Below are 25808 nucleotides of genomic sequence, written 5' to 3' on the forward strand. Positions count from 1 at the left end.
AACACCTGCCCCTACCAAAGATGTTTACAGGCTCTGGTGAAAAGAGAGGATTTGGAGGAGAGAGAACTTGATTCTTATCTGGAACCATTTCTTCCAGGGTGTCCTTCAAGAGAAGTTATTTCATCAATTTGTTGATATATAGATTTGAGAGGGCCAGGCTCTGGACCCGGTACCAGGGATGAAAGATGATTGACTTCAGACCACAAGCAGTTGGACAGACAGGCAATTGCAATAATATGTAATAATTGCTTTCAATGAGCCATTTAAAAATATATACGTTCTGGCTACTTTGATTAGCCTGACTCCCCACTTTCCTGCCCTAAAAATGCAACTTTCCCTGGTCTAAAAAGCGGATTTTATCTTCATAGTGATGTTTTCCTTGGGATAATTCTTCTTTTCCAGAGCTTTAGTTAACCCTTCTCCAACAGCTCCTTTTAAAATATATGTTTGGTTCTCTTTAGTCCCTTTCCTGACCTCCCCTTTTGTGTTTTCATTTCTAAATCATCTCCACTGTGTCCAAAATGGAATTCCCCATTCTCCACTTCCACATGTGAGTGGACCATCAACTAGCAATCTGGGGAATGGTCACCTCTGCAGTGCCCTTACTGCACACACAGCCGATCAGCACATCCTGGACACTTGGCTTCTTAATTCCTCTGCCATCCACTCTCCTCACATCTACTCTTGGAGGCCTGCTTCTTGTCTTTACTTTCTCTAGTCTATTTTCCACAGGACCTCTGTATCAGATTCAAATTTTTTCAGAGTATTGGAAAATATAGGGAAAACTAGAGAGTAAATATCACTATTAATCTTTCCATCCAAATGTAACTTAATTAGTTCTGTTTCTGTCAAGAGTGGAAGGTGTTACAGAGCCCTGTATTAACACGCATTTTTTCTTTTTTTCAAATTGTGGATTTTACTGTGTTTTTACAGATTTGTATCCTACTTTTATTTTTCTCAACTTTATGATATGAACATGTTCTCATGTTATCAAAAATTATTTGAAAATATCTTCTTTAGGCTTTGTAATAATTTCATAATATAAATGTTCCCTAAACTGTTAAACTGTTCTTTTGTTGAGAATTTAGATTCTTTCAATTAGACTATATTTATAAACTGCACTTTTGATTATGCCCCATCCAACTTAAACTTGGTAGCACCCAAACTCTGATAGGACACAGTCCAAGTTTTTCATGTGGCTACAAGAGTCCTCCCCAGCCCCCTTCAACCCTCACCCCACCCACTTCCCACTTATTTCTCTCTTCTCTGATAAGCCTTGACTCCATTCTTACCCATTTTTCCCCAAATAGAGTGCTGCACCCTTTATTCCTTCTCCTATTCTTCTTTCTCCTCTGCTCCTAACTATTCAAGAACCAAGCTCAAGCCTTTTATCTACTAAGTCTTTCCTGACCTTTCCTTTGGTTAGAATAAATCGTTTCTTCTCCAGCAACTGTAGCAATTTGTGCATATGACTATTATAGAATGTTCCTTTCCCATTATTTTTCCCTGTGTTGAAAAATAGAACAGTAATACATGTTCATTATCATATTGAAACAATACATTTTTACATATAGAGTGAAAAACAGAAGTTTACCTTTACCCCCTTTATCTCACTCTTCTCCCAGAAGTAACCACTATTAGCAGTCTTTTGTAATGTTATTTATCCACCCTGCCTTCTAGATCATGGCACCCCAGGCCAGGGATCTTTATATCCTATGTCCAATATAAAACGGTGCACAGCAGAGTCCAGGGCATGTCTGTCAAGGCAATGAACGCTTTATGAGCGTCAGAGCATTGGGAGCCATGAGAAGAGCCCTACATGAGTAATGCTGTGCCTTTGTACCCTTGTAACCTCACCATTTTATGTCTTCCCACTGGGGCCATTTCAAAGGATTTATGAGCAGCTTCCAGAAGTGCAGAAAAAGAGAGAAGAGGAGAAGAGGAGATCAGAATATAAGTCAAACCGGCTGCGAGCCCAACTATTTAAAAAGGTCAGTCAATCTTCTGTCTAGAACAAGACTGTTCAAGTTTAGGAGAGGAAAGAGAAACTGAGAGAAACACATCTGACCTTTCTGACACTCATTCAGATTTCACCAAGTCTTTGGAGTGAACTTAAGCTTGTAATGCGTTGTACTGCTGCTGAAATTTTAAAAATAGTGGTTCCATGATTAGATTTCCAGTCAGAACTCAGCCATAAGAGCTGTGTTTTTTCGCAGACCTTTCCATGTTAGTAGTATAAGGCACCTTCCATACATACATTTGAATGAAACCAGATTTTACTCTTAGAAGTCCATATGGATGTCATGGTGGCAATGTCCAAATCTACCAGAATTGTTAGGATTTCATTCTAAACTCCCAAATGATGGTTTTGTGCCCCTTTGGGGTTAAGTCATCATATACCTCTAGAATTTTTAGAATAAACTGGAAAATGCCTGAGCGTGCCAAAGAGTTGGCTTCCTAAGGGGTCAGAGGCTTCCAAGCTTGCACCATTTCCTGCCCTTAGCCACAGTGAAATCAGTGATGCTGCAAGTCCAAACCTCAGGCCAGGGGTTTTGCTCCCAATTCACCAAGGAACCGAACTGGCTGCTGTGTCTGAAGGGCCACATCCTTCACAAAACCAGCACTGTTTTTGTTTCCTTCTCAACCCCCTCACTGCACTTCAGAGGGCTCTGAAGATCAGAAACTGAAACAGACTGATGTGGGTGGGATCAGGGAACTGCCACTTCAGGACCGGGGCTGGGGTCTTTCAAGTAGGAAGGTCCCAGGCACTGCAGTCAGCACCACAAACCCAGTCCTCTCCTTAGGCTGGTGTATTTTCACCTGATGGGTCCATTAATCTACAGGATATAGGTTATTGGTATCCATAAAGAAATAATAACTATTGATTATAGATCATCGTTCCTAAACATTTCAGGAAATATTTTTTATATAATTACCTTTGTTTTTGTAGCCGAGGCAGATGAATTGGATTTGGGTAGAACCACTGCCTCTTGAGCTACATGTCTGCCTCTGAAAGCCAGAATATCTAATTTCTTTCCTGCCTTTCTTTTCTTTCACAGAAAGTAACCAATCGACTCTTGGGGAGAAAAGTTCCCTGGGATTGACATAAAATTATTTTCTTCAGCCCTGGAAGTTTATTTTATGAAACTGGAGAAACATAATCCGTACTTTTCTGAATCTGAATTTAATAAAACATGCTCTATGTCTATGAATAGTTTAGAAATAATAACTTAAAAGGTCTGGGGCAGAGCAGTGATTAAGATGATTAATTGTGTAGGAGCAATCCTTTCTCCACAGTGGCCTTGCCCACATGACTGTTATTACCTCTTAATTCTAGCCTAGAGTGAGACCCTTTTGTATTTTTTATACTTTTAGGAAATAAATAACTTTTGATTGACACATAGTAAAGCAAACAGCAGAGGGTTGATTTCTTTCCCATCTGGAGCTGTGCCGGGAGCACTGCCATGTCTCCCCTGAATGATCATGTTTCTTTAGAAACAAAGCCCCCTATGGTGGGCTTTGTAGACAAGGTGACGCTGCCCATCTGGTGTTGCCAGGACTCCTGGGCAGACACGTGTGCCTGGGGTTCAGGGCTTCCTCTCAGCCTCACCACCATGCTGTCCTAGGGGTGGCTTTATAGGCCAGAGGAAGAAAGGCAGTTGTCATTCTTAGGCAGATTTTCCTCTACTTGCCTCATCTTGTTTTCAGGATCAAAGCCTCAGACCATTCATTATGGTATATAGATATGCCTAGAACAACCTCTGAAAAATATCAGCAAATAAATGAGATAATGCATAGAAAGTGCTTAATCCAGTGCCCAGATCAGAGTGTAACAGGATTCTGTTTTCTTTGGCCTGGAATTACAGCCAAGGTCCAAAGGTAAGGGGGAAAGGTAACGTAAGCATGCCTGAATCTTAAGTTCAGAAAGCCACCAGCAGGGCAGAGGCCAGTTGCCACCCAGAGGGCTTTTGAGAGGCCCAAATCAAAGGCACATTTTCCAGGTTCTTCCAGCATGGCAGGAGGCTGGGCAAATGAGTCAAAGAAAACCTACAGTGCAGGAGGCTTACTCTTAATGTTTCCCCTTTTTGTTGGATGAGGTGCTTGACCACTTCTGGGCTAGCTTACTTGGAAAGTGAGAGGGTCAATACCATTAGCCCCTTTCAGCTCTAAAATATTGTGACTATAAGTCTTGTGAGAAGTTTTTATTCAGAGTAATAACAGAATGTGATAGTTTTCTCTAAACCTGGATCTGCAAGGAAGCCAGAGCAGGACAGAGCCTGACTAGGAATGATAAGCGAGATTCCCTGGAGGCCCAGGCTTCTGTCATCCAGATGTCTTCCACAGCATATAAGTTCAAGGCCTGGGAAACAATAGATGGTAGCTGGCAGCCAGCTCCTCAACAGCCACAGCCAGAACAGACCTTGGGAATTCTCTGGGAACACTGGGAGTAATTGTTAGCACCTCCACTGTGTTCTTAAATTTAAACAGAAATCTACAGACTTGCATTCACATTATAACATCACGTCCCCAGGCCACCAGTCAAGGGCATAGTCAAGAGCACAGTCAAAGCACAGCATGAGGAGGGGGTGTCTGAGGGTGTTCACAATAGCATTTTTGTGCCCTGCCTGCATTCTTCCTCTCTGGTGTGCTGTGACTCTGGCTCAGTGTTGCCCTGTGAATCCAAGCATCTCCTGAAACACAGACAACTAGCTTCAAAGTTAATCCGAGCTTTCTGCCAGAATCTGCTCTGCCTCCAGAGCTCAGGGTGGTTTTAAGTAGAAACTTTTGATGAGGTTACTTCGGTTAAAGTATGGCCCAACCCAATCAGGAAGGGTCCTTTAAAAGCAGAACAAAATTCAGACAGAGAGAAAGAAAGCCACAAGAAGCAAGAGGCTGAAATTCAGTGGAACCCAGAAGAGAACAGAGAGTCCAGGAATGGCCACCATGTTCATTGCCATATGACAGAGAAGCCAAGGACCAAGGATCGCCAGCAGCCAACCCCAGAATGTCAGACTTTGGGAAGAAAGCATTGCCTTGATGATACCTTGATTTGGGCTTTCTCTTAGCCTCAAAACTGTGAGCTAATAAATTCCCATTTTTTAAACCAACCCACTGCATGGTATTTGCTTGAGCAGCCCAGGAAAGTAAAACACTTAGGTATACATATCAATGGATGAATCTTATAAATAATATTGAGTAGAAAAGAGCAAACTGCAAAAGCATACATGTTGTGTGTTATCATTATAAAGTTAAAAAACAAACCAAGATAAAGATTGCTTAAGGACAAACACATATCTGTGTGGTTTTAAAATGATAGATATAGAGATATGAAAAAACTCGAAAATAGTGTTTACCTCTTGAGGGAAACAAGGGATGGGATGAGGAAGAGATGTAAGCAGTCTCAAAAGTTTTGTCAAAATATTGAGACCTTTCTAATTCTGTGTCAAACATTTTATACTCTTACAGTAAGCAGTTTGTTGAACAAGTAGAATATCTAACTACCTAAACATAATTTCTATTGCTTACAAACAATGCAGCTATCAACATCAGGATCCAACTATGTCTCCCCCTGCCCTTTTTTAAGCCTGCTCAATGAATATCACTTCCCTTATGGTATAGATGAGAGTTCAGGTAATCCTTAAAATATTCTGATCATTTTCAGGTAATTATACATCCTTTGTGCTCACTTTTCATTGAAAACAAGGATGCATGCAGGAGAAACAGTAGGATGAGAACTTCCAGTCACTGTGTGGGTTAGAGAAACACTGCCAATAAAGGGGGAGAAGGTACCCAGAGAACCTTGGGTTGGATAAGGAAGCAGCATCCAGGTGCTGTATGCAGGGAGGAGAGTCCTTATTGTCTGGGAGGATTTTTTTACTTTTTATTTTTTTATTTTTTATTTATTAAACTAACTACATACAAACACAAACATTCTTACCATATGATCATTCCATTCTTGATATATAATCAGTAACTCACAATATCATCACATAGTTGTATATTCATCATCATGATCATTTCTTAGAACATTTGCATCAATTCAGAAAAAGAAAACAGAAAAAAATTCATATATACCATACCCCTTATCCCCTCCCTTACATTGATCACTAGCATTTTAATCTACTAAATTTATTTTAGCATTTGTTCTTTCTGGGAAGATTTTTAATCTGTCTCTTGAATCATCTAGGAGGAGATTTCTTTTGAAAGCCAACTTTGAAGGGGTAGAAGATCTTAATGAAGGGCACCTAGGGTCAACTGCAAAGAGAGCTAGAGGGCAGTAGGTCAACCTCCTGAATGAGGTGACCCCATCACCACAGCAGAGGGGAACACTTATATAGCTAACTTAATTTTTTAATTAATTTAAGAGTGCAAATAAACAGATAAAACCCAACAAGATCAGAGTTTAAGAAAGTCATTGAGAGACAAGAGCAAAAAAGAATCAAATGAAATGTAATGAAAGCAATTAGAAAAAATGAAAATCACAGACATTAAGAAATTTGTACAATGGATAGCTTGGAATTGAAAAGCCTAAATTAAAACATTTAGATTGCCAATAGAAAAGAAAATGTAAAAGGCATGACTTTAAAAAGGAATAAAAGAATTTTTAAAACAGTATGATAAGGCCCAGCAATGGCTCAGTGGCAGAGTTCTCACCTGCTATGCTGGAGACCTGGGTTCGATTCCTGATGCCTGCCCATGTAAAAAAAAAAAAAAAATAGTATGACGGAACCATTTTAGAAATTAAGGGAGGGGCGATAAAAATACAAGGCCAGGAAGTCTAAAAGAAGATAAGTTAAGCTAAAACAATTCAGAAAGACAAACTGCATACTGTTAACAGTGAGGACAAATAAAATTTATAATCATGTAAAAGGAAAACAAGACAGCAGCTTAAAAATGTGTGATAAGAAAGGAAATAAATGGCATGATGAGTCCAGAACAGCCAGGTGGCCTTCCCCAGATGGGAGAGTGTGCCGGCAGACTGCAAAACTGAGCCCTGCAAGCCCTCCCTATGGGTCCCTCCACCTGCCCACTTCAGGGCCCCTCATGCACAAGTGGAGCACAAGGCCAAGGATCCCCAGTTGGCTAATATCTTCAGCTAAGCTCCAGCCAACTCTGGGTGTTTCCTGTCTTCAGAGTTTGGGGCAGGGAAACCTCCATATTACCCCCAGTGGACCTCCTCTACTTACCCTCCATGGAGTGCCCCAAGTTGTGAGCCACCCTGGCGCTAACCTTTCCACCAAACTCCCACCCTCCTCGGTGTACAGGCTTCTGATAAACCAGGGGCCCCTTCTAGCATCATTAAACCCCTCTGCCCAGCTTTTCCTAGGCCCACAAGTCATGGGGGTTTCTCCATCTCACTTAGCAGCCGACCCTAGTTCATACCCCCACTGCATTAAGGTTCCCCCTTTGAGGCTCTGCCCCAGAGATATTAGAAGGGGAACCTTTTGGAAACTTCACTCCTATGGTCCTCTAACCATAGCTTTAGGCAATTTGGCCCACAGCTGCTTGGTTAATTTCCTCTAATACACAAGGTACTAACCTTACCATAAAATATAGTCAGCTGCTATATTTTAAATTCCAAACTGCCATCATGTCAGAAGCCTGTATGTCCTGCATAGTTATTCCTAAAATAAACTACTTCCAACAACAACTGTATTTGCCAAAATTTAAATTAGATTATCTCCAGTATACAATGCTGAACATTTTCACATTGATTTTGTTCAGCACCTAACTGGCTAGTTTGTAATACATTCAAAACACAACTCAGGAACTCCCGCCATAATGACCCCACAACTGATGATTATGTTCCTTTTTTAGTTTAAATGCTTTTGTTGTTTCTGCATGATTTTATTAACAAGATAGCTCTAGTTAAACTAGAGTATACTGTTACATAAAAGGAAAGCCCAGTACAGTGGTAGAATCCTCACCTGCCATGTGGGAGATCTGAGTTCAATTCCTGGTCCGTACACTGCCCCCCCCCCCAAGAAAAAAAAACAGGCCAAACAAAAAACAAAACGATGACAGAAATTCAACAAATGGTGCTGCAATAACAGATGCTCACATGGAAAAATAATGAAATGTGGCCTCACCATACAGCATACAAAAAAAAAGGAAAGCGCATATCTTCAAAATTTTACCAAATACTCATCATCCAAAATAAATAAATTACTTGTTGACTAAGGTTGGCATGAACATTCTAGATTTTCTTACTGCTAACCTCTAAAATCATCTTAGACTACACCCTCCCTCCTTTATAGTTGCTGAAAAACCATGTCTCCTAACTTGACCAAAGGGACCCTGTACCACTCGCAAATATGTGGTGCTATGGCTGGCCATTCCCCTTTCCCCCTAGAAAGCCCCTGCCTCATAGATGACTGCATGATCCACTCCCCACCCCACCCCAATTCAGGCAGGGCTTTCTCTCCTCCTCTTCCCTCCCTCCCTCTGCACCCTCTGCACCCTCTCCCCTTCCCCTCTCTCCCTCTCCCTTTCCCTTTCCCTCACACACACACACACACACACACACACACACACACACACACACACACACACACACACACACACACACACACACACTCTCTCTCTCTACCTTCCTCTGGATCCATGTTCCTCTGGCCTACTATCAGTAGCAGTGCAGGTACTTTACAAGGCCAGCAATTTCTCACATTGTGCTGGTTTGAAAGGAAGTATGCCCCCTAAGAAAAGTCATGTTTTAATATAAATCCCATTTCTTAAAGGTAGAATAATCTCTATTCAATGCTGTGTATTTGGGACTGTGATGGGATCATCTCCCTGGTTGATGAGATTTAGTTAAGAACGGTTGTTAAACTGGATTAGGGGATGATATGTCTCCACCCAACTGAGTGGGTCTTGATTAGTTTCTGAAGTCCTATAAAAGAGGAAACATTTTGGAGAATGAGAGACTGAGAGAGAGCAGAGAATGCTGCAACACTACAAAGCAGAGAGTCCACCAGCCAGCGACCTTTGGAGATGAAGAAGGGAAACACCTCCCGGGGAGCTTCATGAAACCAGAAGCCAGGAGAGTAAGCTAGCAGATGACGCCGTGTCTGCCATGTGCCCTTCCAGCCGAGAGAGAAGCCCTGACTGCGTTTGCCATGTGCCTTTCCAGCTGAGAGAGAAGCCCTGACTGTGTTCACCATGTGCCTTTCCAGATGAGAGAGAAACCCTGAACTTCATCGGCCTTCTTGAACCAAGGTATCTTTCCCTGGATGCCTTTGATTGGACATTTCTATAGACTTGTTTTAATTCTCGGCCTTAGAACTGTAAACTAGCAACTCATTAAATTCCCCTTGTTAAAAGCCATTCCGTTTCTGGTATATTGCATTCCGGCAGCTAGCAAACTAGAACAGATTTTGGTACCGGAGAGTGGGGTGCTGCTGCTGCAGTTTGCAAATACCAAACATGTTGGAACGGCTTTTTAAATGGATATGGGAAAGATTCTGGAAGAGTTGTGAGAAGCTTCATAGAGAAGGCCTAGAATGCTTTGGAGAGACTGTTGATAGAAATGTGGACTCTAAAGATACCTCTGATGAGGTTTTAGAAAGAAATGAGGCACGTGTTATTGAAAACTGGAAGGAAGGTGATCCTTGTTTTAAAATGGCAGATAATCTGGCAAAGTTGACTAATGGTATTGGCTGGAAGGCAGATTTTAAAAGCCATGAACTTGGATATTTAGCAGAAGAGATCTCCAAATTAAATGTCGAAAGTGCAGTCTGGTTTCTCCTCACAGCTTATAGTGAAATGCGAAATGAAAGGGATAAGCTGAAAACTGAACTCTTGAGTAAAAAGAAACCAGAAGTTGAGGTCCTGGAAAATTCTGGGCCTACAGAAAGGGAGACTACAGAGTATAGTGTGGATTTAACCAAATGTGGAACCAGTCAGCCATTTCAGAGAAAGTCAGGATCGGACATGGCGTTATCCAGGAAAGATCTGTGGAAACTCCTTATGTCTGATGGGCATGATCCAAGGCTACTGCATAGAAAGCCAACGAGAGTGTTGTGGGACCTGTATAATCAGAGCCGCTGCCAGTCTGGACTGAGGGGTTCAGAGAAGGGACACATTGGAGGAAAAATAACTTCAGAGGCAAAACCGTGGAGGCTAAGGTCTGAAGTCAAGAAGCCTCAGGCCAGGAGAGTGGACCCACTCAAGCCCGTGGAGAGGGTGAGTTTGCCCCAAAGGCAGAGAATGGGCCTTCCACCTCGTTGCAGTGGAAGAGTCATGCCGCCTCAGGCCTTGGAGAAGGTGAAGCATGTTCCTTGGGGCTTGGGGAGAGCCTGGCTGCCACCACATGGAGGGGTTGAGCGTGTGCCCCGGAGCTGGCAGAGAGCCCAGGTGTGGCCCCAATGCTTGGAGAGGGTGGAGCCGAGAAAAAGGTGGTCTCCCCAATATCCCCCAAGGCTGCATTCAGAGAGAGGCAGGCATAGGCATTTGGAAAGGGTGGGACTGCCACTTTCTAAAGCCCTGAGGATAAATGAGTCTCAGACTTTGAAATCTAATGGACTTTGCCCTGCAGGTTTTCGAAACTGTATGGGTCCAGTGACCCCTGTGTTCCTTCCTCCCTATGGAAATGTGTCTATGTATCCTGTGAATGTTCCTTCTTTGTATGTTGGCAGCAAATAACTTGTCATGAGTTTTCAAAGGTCCAGAGCAAATGGAGAGAATTTTGCCTTAGGACAGACCATGCCTGTAACTGACTTGATGAGATTTTATACTGTCTCTAATTTTGTACTTCATTGTATTGCTACTGAAAGGTTTAAGGTTTCTGATATTGTTATGAAGTTAATATATTTGTATATGGGAAAAACATGTCTTTTTTAGGGGCCAGAGGGTGGAATGTGCTGGTTTGAAAGGAAGTATGCCCCCTAAGAAAAGTCATGTTTTAATATAAATCCCATTTCTTAAAGGTAGAATAATCTCTATTCAATGCTGTGTATTTGGGACTGTGATGGGATCATCTCCCTGGTTGATGAGATTTAGTTAAGAACGGTTGTTAAACTGGATTAGGGGATGATATGTCTCCACCCAACTGAGTGGGTCTTGATTAGTTTCTGAAGTCCTATAAAAGAGGAAACATTTTGGAGAATGAGAGACTGAGAGAGAGCAGAGAATGCTGCAACACTACAAAGCAGAGAGTCCACCAGCCAGCGACCTTTGGAGATGAAGAAGGGAAACACCTCCCGGGGAGCTTCATGAAACCAGAAGCCAGGAGAGTAAGCTAGCAGATGACGCCGTGTCTGCCATGTGCCCTTCCAGCCGAGAGAGAAGCCCTGACTGCGTTTGCCATGTGCCTTTCCAGCTGAGAGAGAAGCCCTGACTGTGTTCACCATGTGCCTTTCCAGATGAGAGAGAAACCCTGAACTTCATCGGCCTTCTTGAACCAAGGTATCTTTCCCTGGATGCCTTTGATTGGACATTTCTATAGACTTGTTTTAATTCTCGGCCTTAGAACTGTAAACTAGCAACTCATTAAATTCCCCTTGTTAAAAGCCATTCCGTTTCTGGTATATTGCATTCCGGCAGCTAGCAAACTAGAACACACATCTTCCAAAATTCCAAGTTAATGGGCACAGGCTAACTTTTAGAATCCTTTGACACCAGTCTTCTTGCCACATAACGAAAGGGGGCATAAATATCCAGCAGCCTAGGAAGTGTCCTCAGGCCCTTCCTGTCAGTGGGCACTTCTCCACTCACCCTCTTTGGCAGGTCAGAGCAGACTCTGAAAAAGCAGCAACTCCATGATATCTCTCAATATCTTTTCTCTTGACAACCTTTTATATCCCCTTTCTGGGTTTTACAGCCATCTAAACTGTCCTTTGTCAAATTTTGAGGTGAAATTCATGTAACATAAAATTAACCACATTTTCTGGAACTGAAATTTTCTGTAGTGCACAATCTACCTCAACCTATCATATAGCTCATTTGAACAATTGAAACACAGAGAGCCCAGAATAAGAAAGAGGTCCTTTAATCCTGTTTAGATTGTTGTAATACCTGGATACATCCTAGAGTATAATTAAGCAGATAATCAAACATTATTGGCAAAGTCCCTTGAGGGATGGGAGAAAGAATAGGGAACTATTAAACCTTACCATCAGGTAATCCCCTGATACTGTGTCAGACTTTAGGGACACCCAAATCAAAAGGCCATGCCCTCAGTTCTGAGACTTACTCTTGTGAAGCTTATGCAGGTAGTGGAAAAGTTTAGACTACCTATAGGTATGCCTAAGAGTTACTTCTGGAGGACCTCTGTTGTTGCTCAGATGTGGCCTAAGTCTCTCTAAGCCCAACTCTGAAAGTGAGATCATTGCCCACCCCCTACATGGGACATGACATCCAAGGGTGAGACTCTCCCTGGTGACATGGAAGATGACTCCCAGGGATGAATCCAGCCCTGGCACCATGGCATCAACAATTCTATCCTGACCAAAAGGGGGAAAGAAGTGTATCTAATAAAGTATCAGTGGCAAAGAGAGTTCAAATAGAGTCTAGAGGCTACTCTAGAGGTTGCTTTTAATGCAAGCTTCAGGTAGACTTTGCTACCTATCATAATCTGCCAAAGCCCAACCAGGACCATTCCAGTCAATCCTAAAGAACATCTAGGGCAATATATAAAATTCCACAAGGGTTCCATGCACTAGAGTAACTTTCCAGAAACCTACAAATCTCCAGATGGGTCCCTGATCCAGATAAGTCCTGAGATCCAGAGGGCCCAGCCTCTCCCCAACATCAGATAGTTCCATTTCCCATATTAGTGACAGACCCTTCCAATATGAAAAACTTAGAATGGCCATAGCTCAAACACCCCTAAAGACAGGAATGGAAAGATCAAAGGTGATGGTGAAGATATACAGTGAAGACATGATTTAACAAATGAATATGAATGCTGAATCATTAAACTGATGCCTCTTTTAGTCTCCAGTATCTTAGAGCAGCTAGAAGTAAAAACCTAAAATTGTGGAATTGCAACCCATGTCAAACTCTGAAATATATTCTACAACTAATTGTGATGCTGTGCTTTGAAATTTATTACCTTTTTGTATATATGTTATTTTTCACAAAAAAAGAAGGAAAAAAGTGTCAATTGTGATGATTAAAAAATATTTAAGCCTTCTAGCCTCCTATAGTCTGGAGCAGCTAGAAGGAAAAATCTGAGAGGATCGTATGGTAGCCCATGACAGACTCTGGGATCTGTCCTGTAATTACTTGTTGAAGAGTTCTTTGAAAACTATTGCTTTTTTATTTCTTTGCTTTGTATATACATTATACTATACAATAAAAATGTTTTAAAAATTAACCATTTTTTACTGTTAATCCGTGCATTTACTACATTCACAGTAGTGCGCAACTACCACTTTTATCAACTTCCAAAACATTTCATAATCCCAAAAGAAAACCCCATGCCCATTGAGTCATCACTCCCCATACCCATTTCCTTGGGCCCTTGGCAACCACCCTTAACTGACCCTTAACTGTTCTTTTTCTTTACATGGGCAGGCACTGGGAACTGAACCCGGGTCCTCGGGCATGGTAGGAAAGCATTCTTACCTGCTGAGCCACCGTGGCCTGCCCTCTTAACTGTTCTTGAACCTTCTTTGGAATTTCCACACTTTGGTCCCAGACCTCACAATGAAATGTCTCATCTCTCATGTCTGTTGTCTCAGACTGAAGTTGTAGTTTAATTTCCTATTACCCTTAGCCCACTGTCTTGACCCCAATACCCTATGCCCAACTCAAAAACATGGACACATTCACACTCTACAGCTTCAGGCCACTAACCTGAATTCTACAGAAGAGGACTGCTTAAAACTCCACTGGCAGTGAACATGAATTTGGCCAGGCCCTCTCTCTGTTGGAGAGCATCAACCAGCACACATTCCTACCTGCTTGACTGCCCGGCAGTGAAGAATATCAGTCTTCAGAGACCCATGACTTTTCTCTGCTTAAGGTATAGCTGGAGACCTGTGGCTTGAAACAAAAAACAAATTGGAGGCCAGCTACCATGCTGCATTTAGAAGAATCCCCAGCTATTAATGTTAATGCACTAATATTAGTCCTTTGGGGCATAATAAGCTCCACATTCTATTTTCACTAGAAACAAGCAAGAAGTGCTTTATTCTAAACAGGGCTTTTTTTGGGATTGTGAAAATGCAGATTATGATCAGCAGGTCTGTGTGGAGCCCCGGCAATGCTGACGCTGGTCTGGGAACCACACACTGAGTTTCAAGGGACTGAATAGGTGTAACTGCCAGAACAAAAGCAAGATGAACTGCTTCCTCCCCCTCAGAAGTTACCTATCCAACTCAATATCTCAACCACTGAGCTGAAAACTAGAGGAGCTGAACAAAGGAGATGGATAGGGAGGTGGGAGGAGAATGTTCTAGGCAAAGGGAACAGCATGTACAAAAGCCTCAGGAGAAAGAGAGCCTAGATTCTTAAGGGAACTAGAAGAACCTTGGGTAATGGATACCAGGGAATTCATTCTACTCTTCTGTTTTTGTATATGCCAGGCTATTTCTGTAATAAAGGTAATATAAAAATGGGAGGAACATAAGCACCAAACCATGAGTGCCCTCACGTAGCATACCCCTGACTTATCTGTGTGCCTATCTCCCCCACTGTCCCCAAGGCTTTTTGGGGTAAGGGTGTGCCTTATCCATCTGTAAGGTATCCGTACCAAAAACTACACTTAATAAGTGTGTGCATTTAATACATGTTTATTAAATTGACTGACTGCTCTTTCTAGCCTACCTCTGATTTTTCAAGTCAGTAGCAATTTTACTTACTTGGCCTGGAGTCTTCCTTGGCAGAGCTCTCTCTGGGGGTGACCTGGCTCTGCAGCCTTGGCTCTACTTTGGTGATGCTCCATTCTGGTTTTGTGGGTAGGTGGGAGCTGGACCAGAGAAAAGGGTGAATCCAGGGCAAGAGACACCTGTGAGATACTCCCTGAAATCTGAAGTGTAAGCACAGGGACTACAGCCACAGAGGAGACCAATCTACCCTGTGGAACCCTGGAGAGCTAAAGGCTCAGAAACCCCAGGCAAATGAGAGAAGTTGGAGAAGACTGTGGGAAGATGGCAGAATAGGAAGCTCTAGGAATCAGTCCCTCCACCAAAACAACTATTGAACAGACAGGAACTGTCTGAATCAACTATTTTGGAACTCTGGAGTGTAGCGGAGTACTTGCAGTGTCCAGGGAAGAGCTGGATGAAGAGACTGGTAAATTTTGGTCCATATCGAGGAATTTCACCTTCCAGTGTACCTTCCCCACACCCCAGTCAAAGGCAAGCAGCTGGAGGGACTGCAACCTGTGTTCCTGAAAATGAACATATAACTAAGGATCAGCATATATTTGAGGAAACTTTGAAACAAACAAACAGAAGAATAATAAACTGGAAAAAAAAATGACCCCATGGAAAGCAGAGACATTTATTTCACAGATTGGACGTGAAAAATCTCTCAGAAAGCAGGGAGAAAAAGACAAAGGAAAAATATCAGAGAAAAGATAAATAGTTAAATCCAAGTGGCCCCAGTCTTCCTCTGATAGTAATTCCAGAAAGAAAAAACAGAGCAGAAAACTCTCAAGCAATGATACGGCTTCCTGAAACGCAAGACAAATCTTTAGATTGAAGGGGCTCAAGTGATAGCCAGCATGATAAATAAAAAGTCTCATCTAGACATATCACTGTGAGATTTCAGAACACCAAGGACAAAGAAAAGATACTAAAAGCTCCCTAAAATCAAACAACAACAAAAATCACCCATAAAGTCCAGTGAATCAAATTGTAATCAGACTTTTGTTTCTCATTAATATTACCAGCTATCAGAGTTAATGGAGAAGGAAAAATGATTTCAACCACTGAGCTGAAAACTAGAGGAGCTGAACAAAGGAGATGGATAGGGAGGTGGGAGGAGAATGTTCTAGGCAAAGGGAACAGCATGTGCAAAAGCCTCAGGAGAAAGAGAGCCTAGAGAATTTTCTGCTCTGTTTTTTCTTTCTGGAATTACTTACCTGATGGTAAGGTTTAATAGTTCCCTATTCTTTCTCCCATCCCTCAAGGGACTTTACCAATACTGTTTAATTATCTGCTTGATTATACTCTAGGATGTATTCAGGCATTAAAACAACATTGTAAAAATCTATATCCTGTGAACCAGCTATCAACGGTATAAAAATAGTTCACACATCTAAGGATTAAAGTTATATTCTCCAATCCCTTTCTTTATAAGTTACTTAAAGATGTTCCACCCAGAGAGTAAACTAAAAAGGAAAAGCCACAGAGACCCAAGAAAAGTGGATCCAGCCCTGGGGAGTAATGAAAAGAGGCTCCCCTCAGATAGCTACACAACAGGCTAAAGAGCAACCAGCCACACTGAAAGACGACTCAAGGGAGGTATGCAGGAACAAGGTCACCTACAAATTACCAACAGATTTCCTTCTGTATTTTTACAATGTATAAATACATATTTTTTTTTCAAGTTCAGGTCATATTGCACATATGTTTTTAGAATCCTCACTTTTCATACAACAGTGTCTGTGGCATTTTCCATAATTTTAAATGGTCACAATCTAATTTTTAATAGCTGTCTAGAATCTCATCATATATCATAATTTAACAAATTTACTCATGTTTGATCATGTCTAGCTTTTTACTATTACTAAGAATCCTTCAAGAATATTCTTGTACAGTTTAAACTTACACATCCATAAATGCTGTTACCCTCTGCTTGTGAACCAGCTCCCTGAACGGCAGCCTTCAGAATTAAACAGACAGACTTAGCTGGAAATCCAGCTTTTCTTTAAATTTTTAAAAAATGTGTATTGTGTTCATATATATAAATAGGAAATAAATAGGTCAATTTAAGCAATTTTTTTTTTTTTTTTAGAGAAGGAAGGAAGGGAAGGAAAGACAGAGAAGGAAGGAAGGATGGAAGGAAGAAAGGGAAACATCTTTAAACATTTTCTTGTTTTATTATATTTTGTTTGTTTGTTTGTTTTTTACATGGGCTGGGGCCGGGAATCGAACCGAGGTCCTCCGGCACGGCAGGCAAGCACTCTTGCCCGCTGAGCCACCGCGGCCCGCCCAATTTAAGCAATTTTAAACTTACAATTTGTGGCATTAATTATTCACAATGGTGTGCTACTATCACCAACCACCATTTGCAAAACTTTTCCATCACCCCAAATAGAAACTCTGTACCCATTAAACAACCCCGATTTCCTCCTCCCCATACCCCTGGAAATTGCTACTTTCTTTATGAATTTGCCTATTCTGGATATTTAAGTAGGATCATAAATTATTTGTCCTCTCGTATCTACATTATTTCACTTAGCATAATTTTTCAGAGTTCATCAGTGTTGTAGCATGTATCAACACCTTATTCCTTTTTATGACTGAATAATATTCCACTGTGTGGACAGACCTTTTAGCTCTTCTCAGTGAAAGAAAGGTTCATCCTTTAACAGACTACATCATGTTCAACAAACACCTTTTTTATTTTGTAGTAATCTTAGCTCTGACTTTTTGCCTTAAGAATATGATTCTGAATTATGTTGCTTCATATTAGTTTTCAACATTTATTTACTTAATGGGTACTTACTAAACATATGATATGCCAGGCTCCATATTAGGTGCTGATTAAATTGTAAGCAAAGATTAACATGAAGATCCACTTGGAGTGTGGATCTTTGCAGATTCCTTCTCTTATGATGAACATCAAGAAGCTGGGAAGCTGTGGTTCCTTGACTCCCAATTCACTCTTCTATTAATCAAATAGGAACTTGATTATAATAAGCAGTTAATTATACGTTTGGATCATTGTTATTCCATCATTTCTGTGATCTGAAAGGAGCACATCAGTGAAATCCCATGCTTGCCTCTAGGAAGGACACTCCCTTTTCTGACCTGAGGATAGCCTAAAGCCCAGCCCAGAAACTACCAATGAGATGGAAGGTCAAGTGGCATTGTATTCTGGAAATCTCACGAAGAAGAGAAAAATCAACTCAGGCTCCTGGAAAAAACATCGTTTCCCCATCTCTTATCAGATTTCTCAACAATCCAATCTCAGAGCAGGACCCTGATAAATGAAGCAGCATAATGGAAAATCATTTCAGGCGGAAGGAAAGTAGACAGGTCATCCTTCGTAAAATATTCAAAAATCCTACGGCAGCTGTTACCACTCTAGAGAGCACAAAAACAACCGTAGGTTTAACAACTCTCTGAGAAAGGGAGAGAGTATCAGGTCCCAACACTCAAATTAGGATAATTGAGCAAATTTTATAAATATAGACAAATCAAAGGGACTAATTATGAAGGTGTGAATGTGTTTTGAGGAACAGCGATGGTACAGAAATCAGGCATGTTATTTGCTCATAGGCCTGAAGTGAGATGGGAAGAGGTTACAAGAACCTGAATAGGATATTGAGTAGAATGGGCTGTCCTGAGAGGAGGTCTAGGGACACAGTCAGCCTCAGAGACAGGGAATAGCTACCCTAGTCCCATTTTCTTCTTCCCAACAGTTTCCTGCTAGGACTTCCGTCACTAGAGGCCAGGTAGCAAAGGGCAAATGATCTGTAAAAGTCAGCCTGCCAGGACAGAGAGGAGGGTGGGAAAAAGTGGAGTGATTTGGAGGGGAAAATGAAATATCTGGCACAAAGGGTTATGAAATCATCAAGAACAGACAAGTAGAGGCAGGGCAAGATGGTGGCATAGGGAGGAGTGGAATTTAGTTTGTCCTCTAAAGCAGGTAGTAAATGGCTAAGAACTCTAGAACAACAGTTTGAAGGATATCCATGACTGGACACATATTATATACCAGTCTGAAATGGGTGGAAGGGCCTCTATCACACCATAGAACTGTGAGTAAAACCCTCCAAATCTGGAGGCTGGCTCCCCTCTCCCATTAACACAGCAGGCTCAGTCAGAAGCACTTCCCTATGGGAAAAAGAAGAGGCTTCTGCAGAGAGCAAGGGAGGTCAGCCCAGCCAAGCTTCAATTTCAATTAACAAATTTGGTCTGCTGAATACAAGCTCCAAGCACAGATAAACTATGAGCAAGCAGAGAAGGAATCCTGAGGTTTCTCACAGCAGACAGGAGGTGGGACTGATGGAGAAAAAAACAAAAACAAAAACAAGACTTTTGAAGTCAGCCCAGTTCAGAATACTTTAAGGGCTGTGCCCCAAGACACATGGAGCCAGATACAAATTCTTGCTCTTGACAGGCAAACCTTGGGGACTGGGGACATGCTCTGAAAAGGAATTTTTATTTTATTTTAATGCAATTTTATAGATGTATATTATATATTCACATACCATGTAATCATCCAAAGCATACAGTCAATGGTACACAGTATCATATAGCTGTGCATTCATCATCACAATTGGCTTTTTTTTTCTTTTTTATGAAAAATAACATATACAAAACAATAAATTTCAAAGCACACCACAATAATTAGTTGTAGAACAAATTCCAGAGTTTGGTATGGTTTGCAATTCCACAATTTTAGATTTTTACTATTCCAAGACACAAGACTAGAAGAACTGTCAATATACTGATTCAGCAATCATATGCATTTGTTAAACTCTGCCTTCTCTATATAACTCACCATTTCTTTTGATCTTTCTCCCCCTCTTTAGGGTTATTTGGGCTACACCCATTCTAACTTTTTCAAGTTGAAAGGGGCTGTTGATAATATGGGATGGGGGATGGAACAAGGTGATATTCTACACAGGCTGATCCCTCTGCATTTCAGGACTTATCTGGCCTAGGAGCCCATTTGGAGGTTGTACGTGAAAAAGGATGTTTTAAAATAAAATTTCTCTAAGTAGCTCATTAAAGAAAGCCTCAGTCATTTTCAATTGTCAGGCCTGATCCAGGTAAGGGTAGAATTAAGATAGGCCTAAGAGTCAAACTAATAAGTCAAGTGAAGGAGATAATTCCCTAATGGGTTTTTCTTCACCAGAAAAATGGGGGGGGGGGGGGCGGTGTCCAGCTGAAGTGGGCCCCTCAATCAGAGAATTCAGACTCCCAAGGGTTAAGCCCTAAGTCCACCTTCTACATCAGTCTCTGCCTCAACCATGCTCCTGGAAGCTACAGGGTCAGCTTACGATTAAGCTGTGTTCCATACCAACAGAGGACCTATTAAATTCGATGTATGGGATACTGCTGATCAGGAGAAATTCAGTGGGCTGAGAGATGGCTATTACATCCAAGCCCAGTGTGCCATTATAATGTTTGATGTAACATCAAGAGTTACTTACAAGAATGTGCCTAACTGGCATAGAGATCTGGTACAAGCTTGTGAAAACATCCCCATCATGTTGTGTGGCAACAAAGTGGATATTAAGGACAGGAAAATTAAGGCAAAATCCATTGTCTTCCACTGAAAGAAGAATCTTCAGTACTATGACATTTCTGCCAAAAGTAACTTCAACTTTGAAAAGCCCTTCCTTTGGCACGCTAGAACACTGATTGGTGACCCTAACTTGGAATTTGTTGCCATGCCTGCTCTTGCCCCACCAGAAGTTGTCATGGACCCAGCTTTCGCAGCACAGTATGAGCATGACTTAGAAGTTGCTCAGACAACTGCTCTGCCAGATGAGGATGATGACCTGTGAGAAAATGAAACTGGAGCCCAATGTCAGAAGTCTAGTTTGGTAGGCAACTGTCCTGTGATGTCAGTGGTGCAGCGTGTTTGCCACTTTATTATATAGCTAAGCAGAGCATGTGCTTAATCTCTGGGATGCTGAAGGAGATTAATGGGCTTCAGCTTGAATGTGGCAGTTTAAAAAATAAAAACATTTTTCGGACCTGCATATTTAGCTGTTTTGAAACACAACTGTTTCGTTTTTGAGTTTCAAATATAAGACTGCTGCAGTCACATCACAAAGTGGTGAAGTCTTGAAGCAGTGAAGACTTCAGTGGTGAAGTCATGTTTGTTATTGTCATTCCCCTCCTTTTTGTTTAGAATCAGAATAAAGTTGTATTTCAAATATCTAAGCTAGTGAACTCATCCCTTGTTAATAAGAATTTCAAAACCACTGTTAGGGAAACTTGTGCCATGTTTTCTTTAAATAGCCTTTGTTGTTACTTCAAAATCTAGATGAATTACCCTGTCTCTACTTTCTATTTTTGTGCATTCGAATGATACCCCTCAAATTGGCTGGATATGACAGGTCAACAGTTTTCCATTTGGTAAGGAGTTTATTGTTAGTGCAGTAAATCTAAAATGTCCACCTGCCTTTGTTTTGGCCAATATCTAACCCATGGAAAAGTTTATTGAAGATTTATACGTGAACTATCAAAATAAAAATGGCATGTGGTTTGGATACATAAAAAGAAAAATGAGGGAGAGTTTAAAATATTCTCAGACAAACAGACATTGGGAGAGTTTGTGGCTAAGAGACTGGCTTTATCAGAAATACTAAAGAAAGTATCACCCGGCAGATAGGAAAAGACAGGAGAGAGAAGTGTAGAGAAAAGTGTAGAAATGAAGAGTATTGGTGAGGGTAAAAAGAAAAAAATAAGATATGACATAAAAAATCCAAAAAACAAAATGACAGAAGAAAGTACTGCCTTTAAGTAATAGCATTAAATGTTAATGGATTAAATTCCCCAATCAAGGCAGAATGGATTTAAAAAAAAAAAAAAAGAGCCATCTATACACTGTCTACAAGAGACCCACTTTAGACCCAAGGACAAAAACAGATTGAAAGTGAAAGATTGAAAAAGATATTTCATGTAAACAATAACCAGAAAAGGGGGTGGGAGCTGGGGAGTGGCTATACTAATATCTGACAAATTAGACTTCAAATGTAAAACAATTAAAAGGGACAAAAAAAGGACACTATTAATAAAAAGAACAATTCATCAAGAAGACATAATGACCATAAATATCTATGCACTGAGCCAAAGTATCCAAAAATACGAGGCACACACTGACAACATTGAAACGAGAAATAGACATGTCACAATAATAGCTGGAGACTTCAATACACTGCTCTCATCAATGGATAGAACATCTCAACAGAGGATCAATAAGGAAACAGGTTTTGAATAATTAAAAAAATTGACAAGACTTAAAATTTACAGAACATTATACCTCACAATACATTTTTCTCAAATGCTCATGGATCATTCTCCAGGAGAGACCACATGTTGGGTCACAAAGCAAGTCTCAGTAAATTTAAAAAATTGAAATTATACAAAACACTTTCTTGGATCACAATGGAATGAAGCTTGGAAATCAGCAGGCAGAAGGCTGGAAAATACAACATTTCAAAACATGGGATGCAGCAAAGGTGGTACTGAGAGGGAAATTTATTGCCCTAAATGCCTATATTAAAAAAGAAGAAAGATTAAAAATCGGGAATTAACTTTTCACCTGGAGGAACTAGAGAAAGAACAGCAAACTAACCCCAAAGCAAACAGAAGGAAAGAAATAATGAAGATTAGAGCAGAAATAAATGAAATTGAGAACATGAAAGCAATAGAGAGAATCAGCAAAACCAGGCATTGGTTCTTCGAGAAAATCAGTAAAATCAAAGGACCCTTAGCTAGACTGACAGAAAGGGAGAGAGAGAGAGAGACAGAGAGAGAGAGAGAGAGAGAAAATAAAATCAGAAATGGGAGAGAAGATGTAACTACTAACCCTGCAGAAATAAGGAGATAATGAGAGGATATTATGAGCAATTATATGCTGTATAAGTTTGCTAAAGCTTCCAGAATGCAATATACCAGAAATGGGAGGGCTTTTAAAAAAGAAAATTATGTTACAAGTTTACAATTCTACAGCCATAAAAATGTCCAAACTGGGAGGAGATGTTCTAAGATGGTGGCTTAGTGAAGTGTGGAATTTAGTCTGTCCTCCAGAGCAGCTAGTAAATAGCCAAGAACAGTACAGAATAAATGCTGGGGCCATAGGGCATACACAGTCTGGACAAGCTGGACCAGCTGCAATCCCATCCAGAACCATGAGTCCCCCAAGCCATGGAGCTGGCAACCCTCCCCCACAGACTTGTTCTTAGAGGGGATAGGAAAGAGACTTTACTAACAGCAAGGGGCTGAGCTCAACCAAACTCCAATTGTGGAGTTAATTAACAAATTCTGACTACTAAAAATAGGCCCCCAGCTCAGGTAAACTTCAAATTAAAACTAAAGTTACTAGTTTTTGCCCCAGTGCAGAGGGGGCAGGGCTGATGAAAAAAACAAACAAACAGGTTTTTGGATCAGACAGCACAAAATATTTGAAAAGGTCTGGACCCTAGAAAAACAGAGGGGACACACAGAACCTGGAGATACATAGAGCAACATACCAACTTAAGCTCTTGATTAACAAACCCAAGGAACGAGGGTCCTGCTCTGAAAAGGATTTTTTTTCCTTGGTTTCTACTGCTTAACTCCTCTCAGGCTCCAACTGCCCCAGGCAAGGGCAGAATTAAACTTGTCTGAGAGACAAAGAGGCTGGTCAGGTAAAAGGAGGTAATTCCCTGGAGGCTGTGCCTTTCCCAAGAGAGGGATGGGGCCCAGTTCAGATAGAATCCCTCCCTTAAGGAATTAGACCCCAGGGACTGGAAAAGTGAAACAATTAAAGCCAGCCTACAACTTGTTCTCTCTCTCAAACATGCCCCCAGCAGGAAGAGTCTGCTGAAGTTAAAGGTACCACATCACTTTATGCTGGTGGGACCTCAGGCAGACACCCCCCACATACTGGGCAGGATAGGAAAAACACAGAGTCTAGAGGCTTCAAAGAAAGTCTGTCAACCTGCCGGGTCTCACCCTCAGGGAAAACTGATGCAGATGATTCTTTCCTCCTGAAAAGAGGCCAGACTGGCCTGGGAAAATCTGACTGGGGTCTATAATACCTAACTAGACCCTCCTAAGGAAAAAAAAAAAAAAAGGCATCATACAGGCAAGGCAAGAAACAAGAAAACAAGAACTGAAAAATTCTGACCCATTAAACAAAACCTATGCTGGAGGTATAGAATAAGATGAACTGAATATAAAACAACAGATAGAGAACAAAGAAAATCCTAGGTAAGAGTGAAAACACTCTCCAGAATAAACTAATTAAGGAAATTAAATGCCTAGATGCAAAAAAAAAAAAAAAAAATTCGTACTAGAAAACTGAAGCTATGGCCCAGTCAAAGGAACAACCCAACAATTCAAATGAGATACAGGAGTTGAAACAATTAATTCAGGATATCTGAACAGACATGGAAAATCTCATCATGTTGTATGTTAAGAATGTTTGGGTTTGTATGTTGTTTTGGTTTGTCAATAAACAAAAAAAAGGAAAAAAAAAGACTTTCAAGCACAAAAATCTAAAACAGGATAAAATTTGGGGGGGGAGAATGGAATGAAAATATAAAAAGGGAATGTTGAAAAAATCCCATTGTTGAAGATGGCTATCATGGCAAGCCTTTCACTTAGATCAGATACAGTTAAATCAGAAATGTACCTGTTTTATTTTAGAATACCAAAACTTGTGGTACACTGGAAATTGCATCTTCTAATACTAAACTAATGTAAAAAATTTTAGTTGTGTTATCTGAGAAATGCTTGAGCAGACACATGGTTTCTCAAAACCCTCTAGGGAGAAAGCAATAAAAAAAAATCTCAAGTCCATTCATTCCCCCAGGGCAGAGGAACCTTCTACTGTTACACAACCTATTACCCACCTGAGCAGTCAATTTCTTCCTCATCTTTTCACTGCCCCATTAGTGATCACTTAAAGGACTCACATGCTCTCCCTTGAGTCCTTTCCATCCCTATCCTTCATCACACCTGCCTGGTGAAAAATTAACCAGCATCAATTCTACAATTCAGTCTCTTAATTCCTATACCCAATGTGGTATTGAATTATGAACCTCATCAAAAAGACATGTCCTTGATCTGTTTCCACATTGCTGTAGGTGTGAACTCATTTATAAGTAGGATCTTTTGAAGATGCTATTATAAGTTCAAGTGTGGCCAACTGAATCAGGATGGACCCATTTAAAAGAGGCCTTATAAAGAAAAGAAACTGGAAGGCAGAAGTCATAGAAAGCCACAGTGAGAAGCCAGAAGCCAGCAGAATCCAGAAGAGTGGCCATAACAGAGAGAATATCACTAAGTTACAAGATGCAGAGATACAAGCCAACAAGCCCCAAGGATTACTGGCAGCTAGCAGCAGAATGCTATGGACTTTGGGGGAAAAGCAAGCCTTGCAATATCTTGATTTTTTACTTCTCTTAGCCTTCAAACAGTAAGTCAATAAATAACTTATTTAAGCAAAAAAAAGTGTCCAAACTAAGGCATCCAGAGAAAGATACCTTGACTCAAGTAAAGTCTGGAACACCTCTGTCAGCTGGCTAGCATCCACTGGTCTTTTGGCCTGTGGTTTCAAACAGCTTCCCCAGGGGCATTTTCTTTCCGCATCTCCAAATGTCTGGGTCTTGTGTTGGCTCTGTTGGCTCTTTCCAAAATGATTCCTTCTTAAAGGACTCCAGAGAGTGATGTACCTTGAATAGGTAGAGACACATCTCCAAAGAAACAACTTAATAAAAAAGATCCCACCCACCAATATTGAGTTGGGATTAAAGAACATGACTTTTCTGGGGTAGACAACAGTTTCAAACTGTCACATTCCACCCTCTGGTCACCAAGAAAAAGACATGTTCTTTCCATATACAAAATAAATTCATTCTATTACAATACCACAAAGTCTTAAACCATTTCAGTAACAATACAAATATAATACAAAGAACAGTTCAAAATCTCATCAAAATCAGTTACAGGTATAGTCTGTCC

At 40.9% G+C, this 25808-nt stretch overlaps 1 protein-coding gene and 1 pseudogene across 4 annotated transcripts in view; both read left to right on the plus strand.

Annotated features, from left to right (window-relative positions):
* ALMS1 (ALMS1 centrosome and basal body associated protein) overlaps nt 1–7982 on the plus strand; it is a 308517-nt gene extending 300535 nt beyond the window's left edge. For all 4 annotated transcript variants that reach the window (XM_077134570.1, XM_077134571.1, XM_077134574.1 and 1 more), the window contains 2 exons: nt 1892–1991; nt 3060–7982. In XM_077134570.1, coding sequence (XP_076990685.1) covers nt 1892–1991; nt 3060–3104 — 145 coding nt within the window. In that variant the 3' untranslated portion in view covers nt 3105–7982. The remainder of the gene's footprint in view (nt 1–1891; nt 1992–3059) is intronic.
* An 8937-nt stretch (nt 7983–16919) lies between these two features.
* On the plus strand, nt 16920–24129 carry LOC143661010 (GTP-binding nuclear protein Ran-like; annotated as a pseudogene).
* The last annotated feature ends 1679 nt before the right edge of the window (nt 24130–25808 follow it).

This window comes from Tamandua tetradactyla, chromosome 17 (genome assembly GCF_023851605.1).
Source record: "Tamandua tetradactyla isolate mTamTet1 chromosome 17, mTamTet1.pri, whole genome shotgun sequence".
Lineage (NCBI taxonomy): Eukaryota > Metazoa > Chordata > Mammalia > Pilosa > Myrmecophagidae > Tamandua > Tamandua tetradactyla.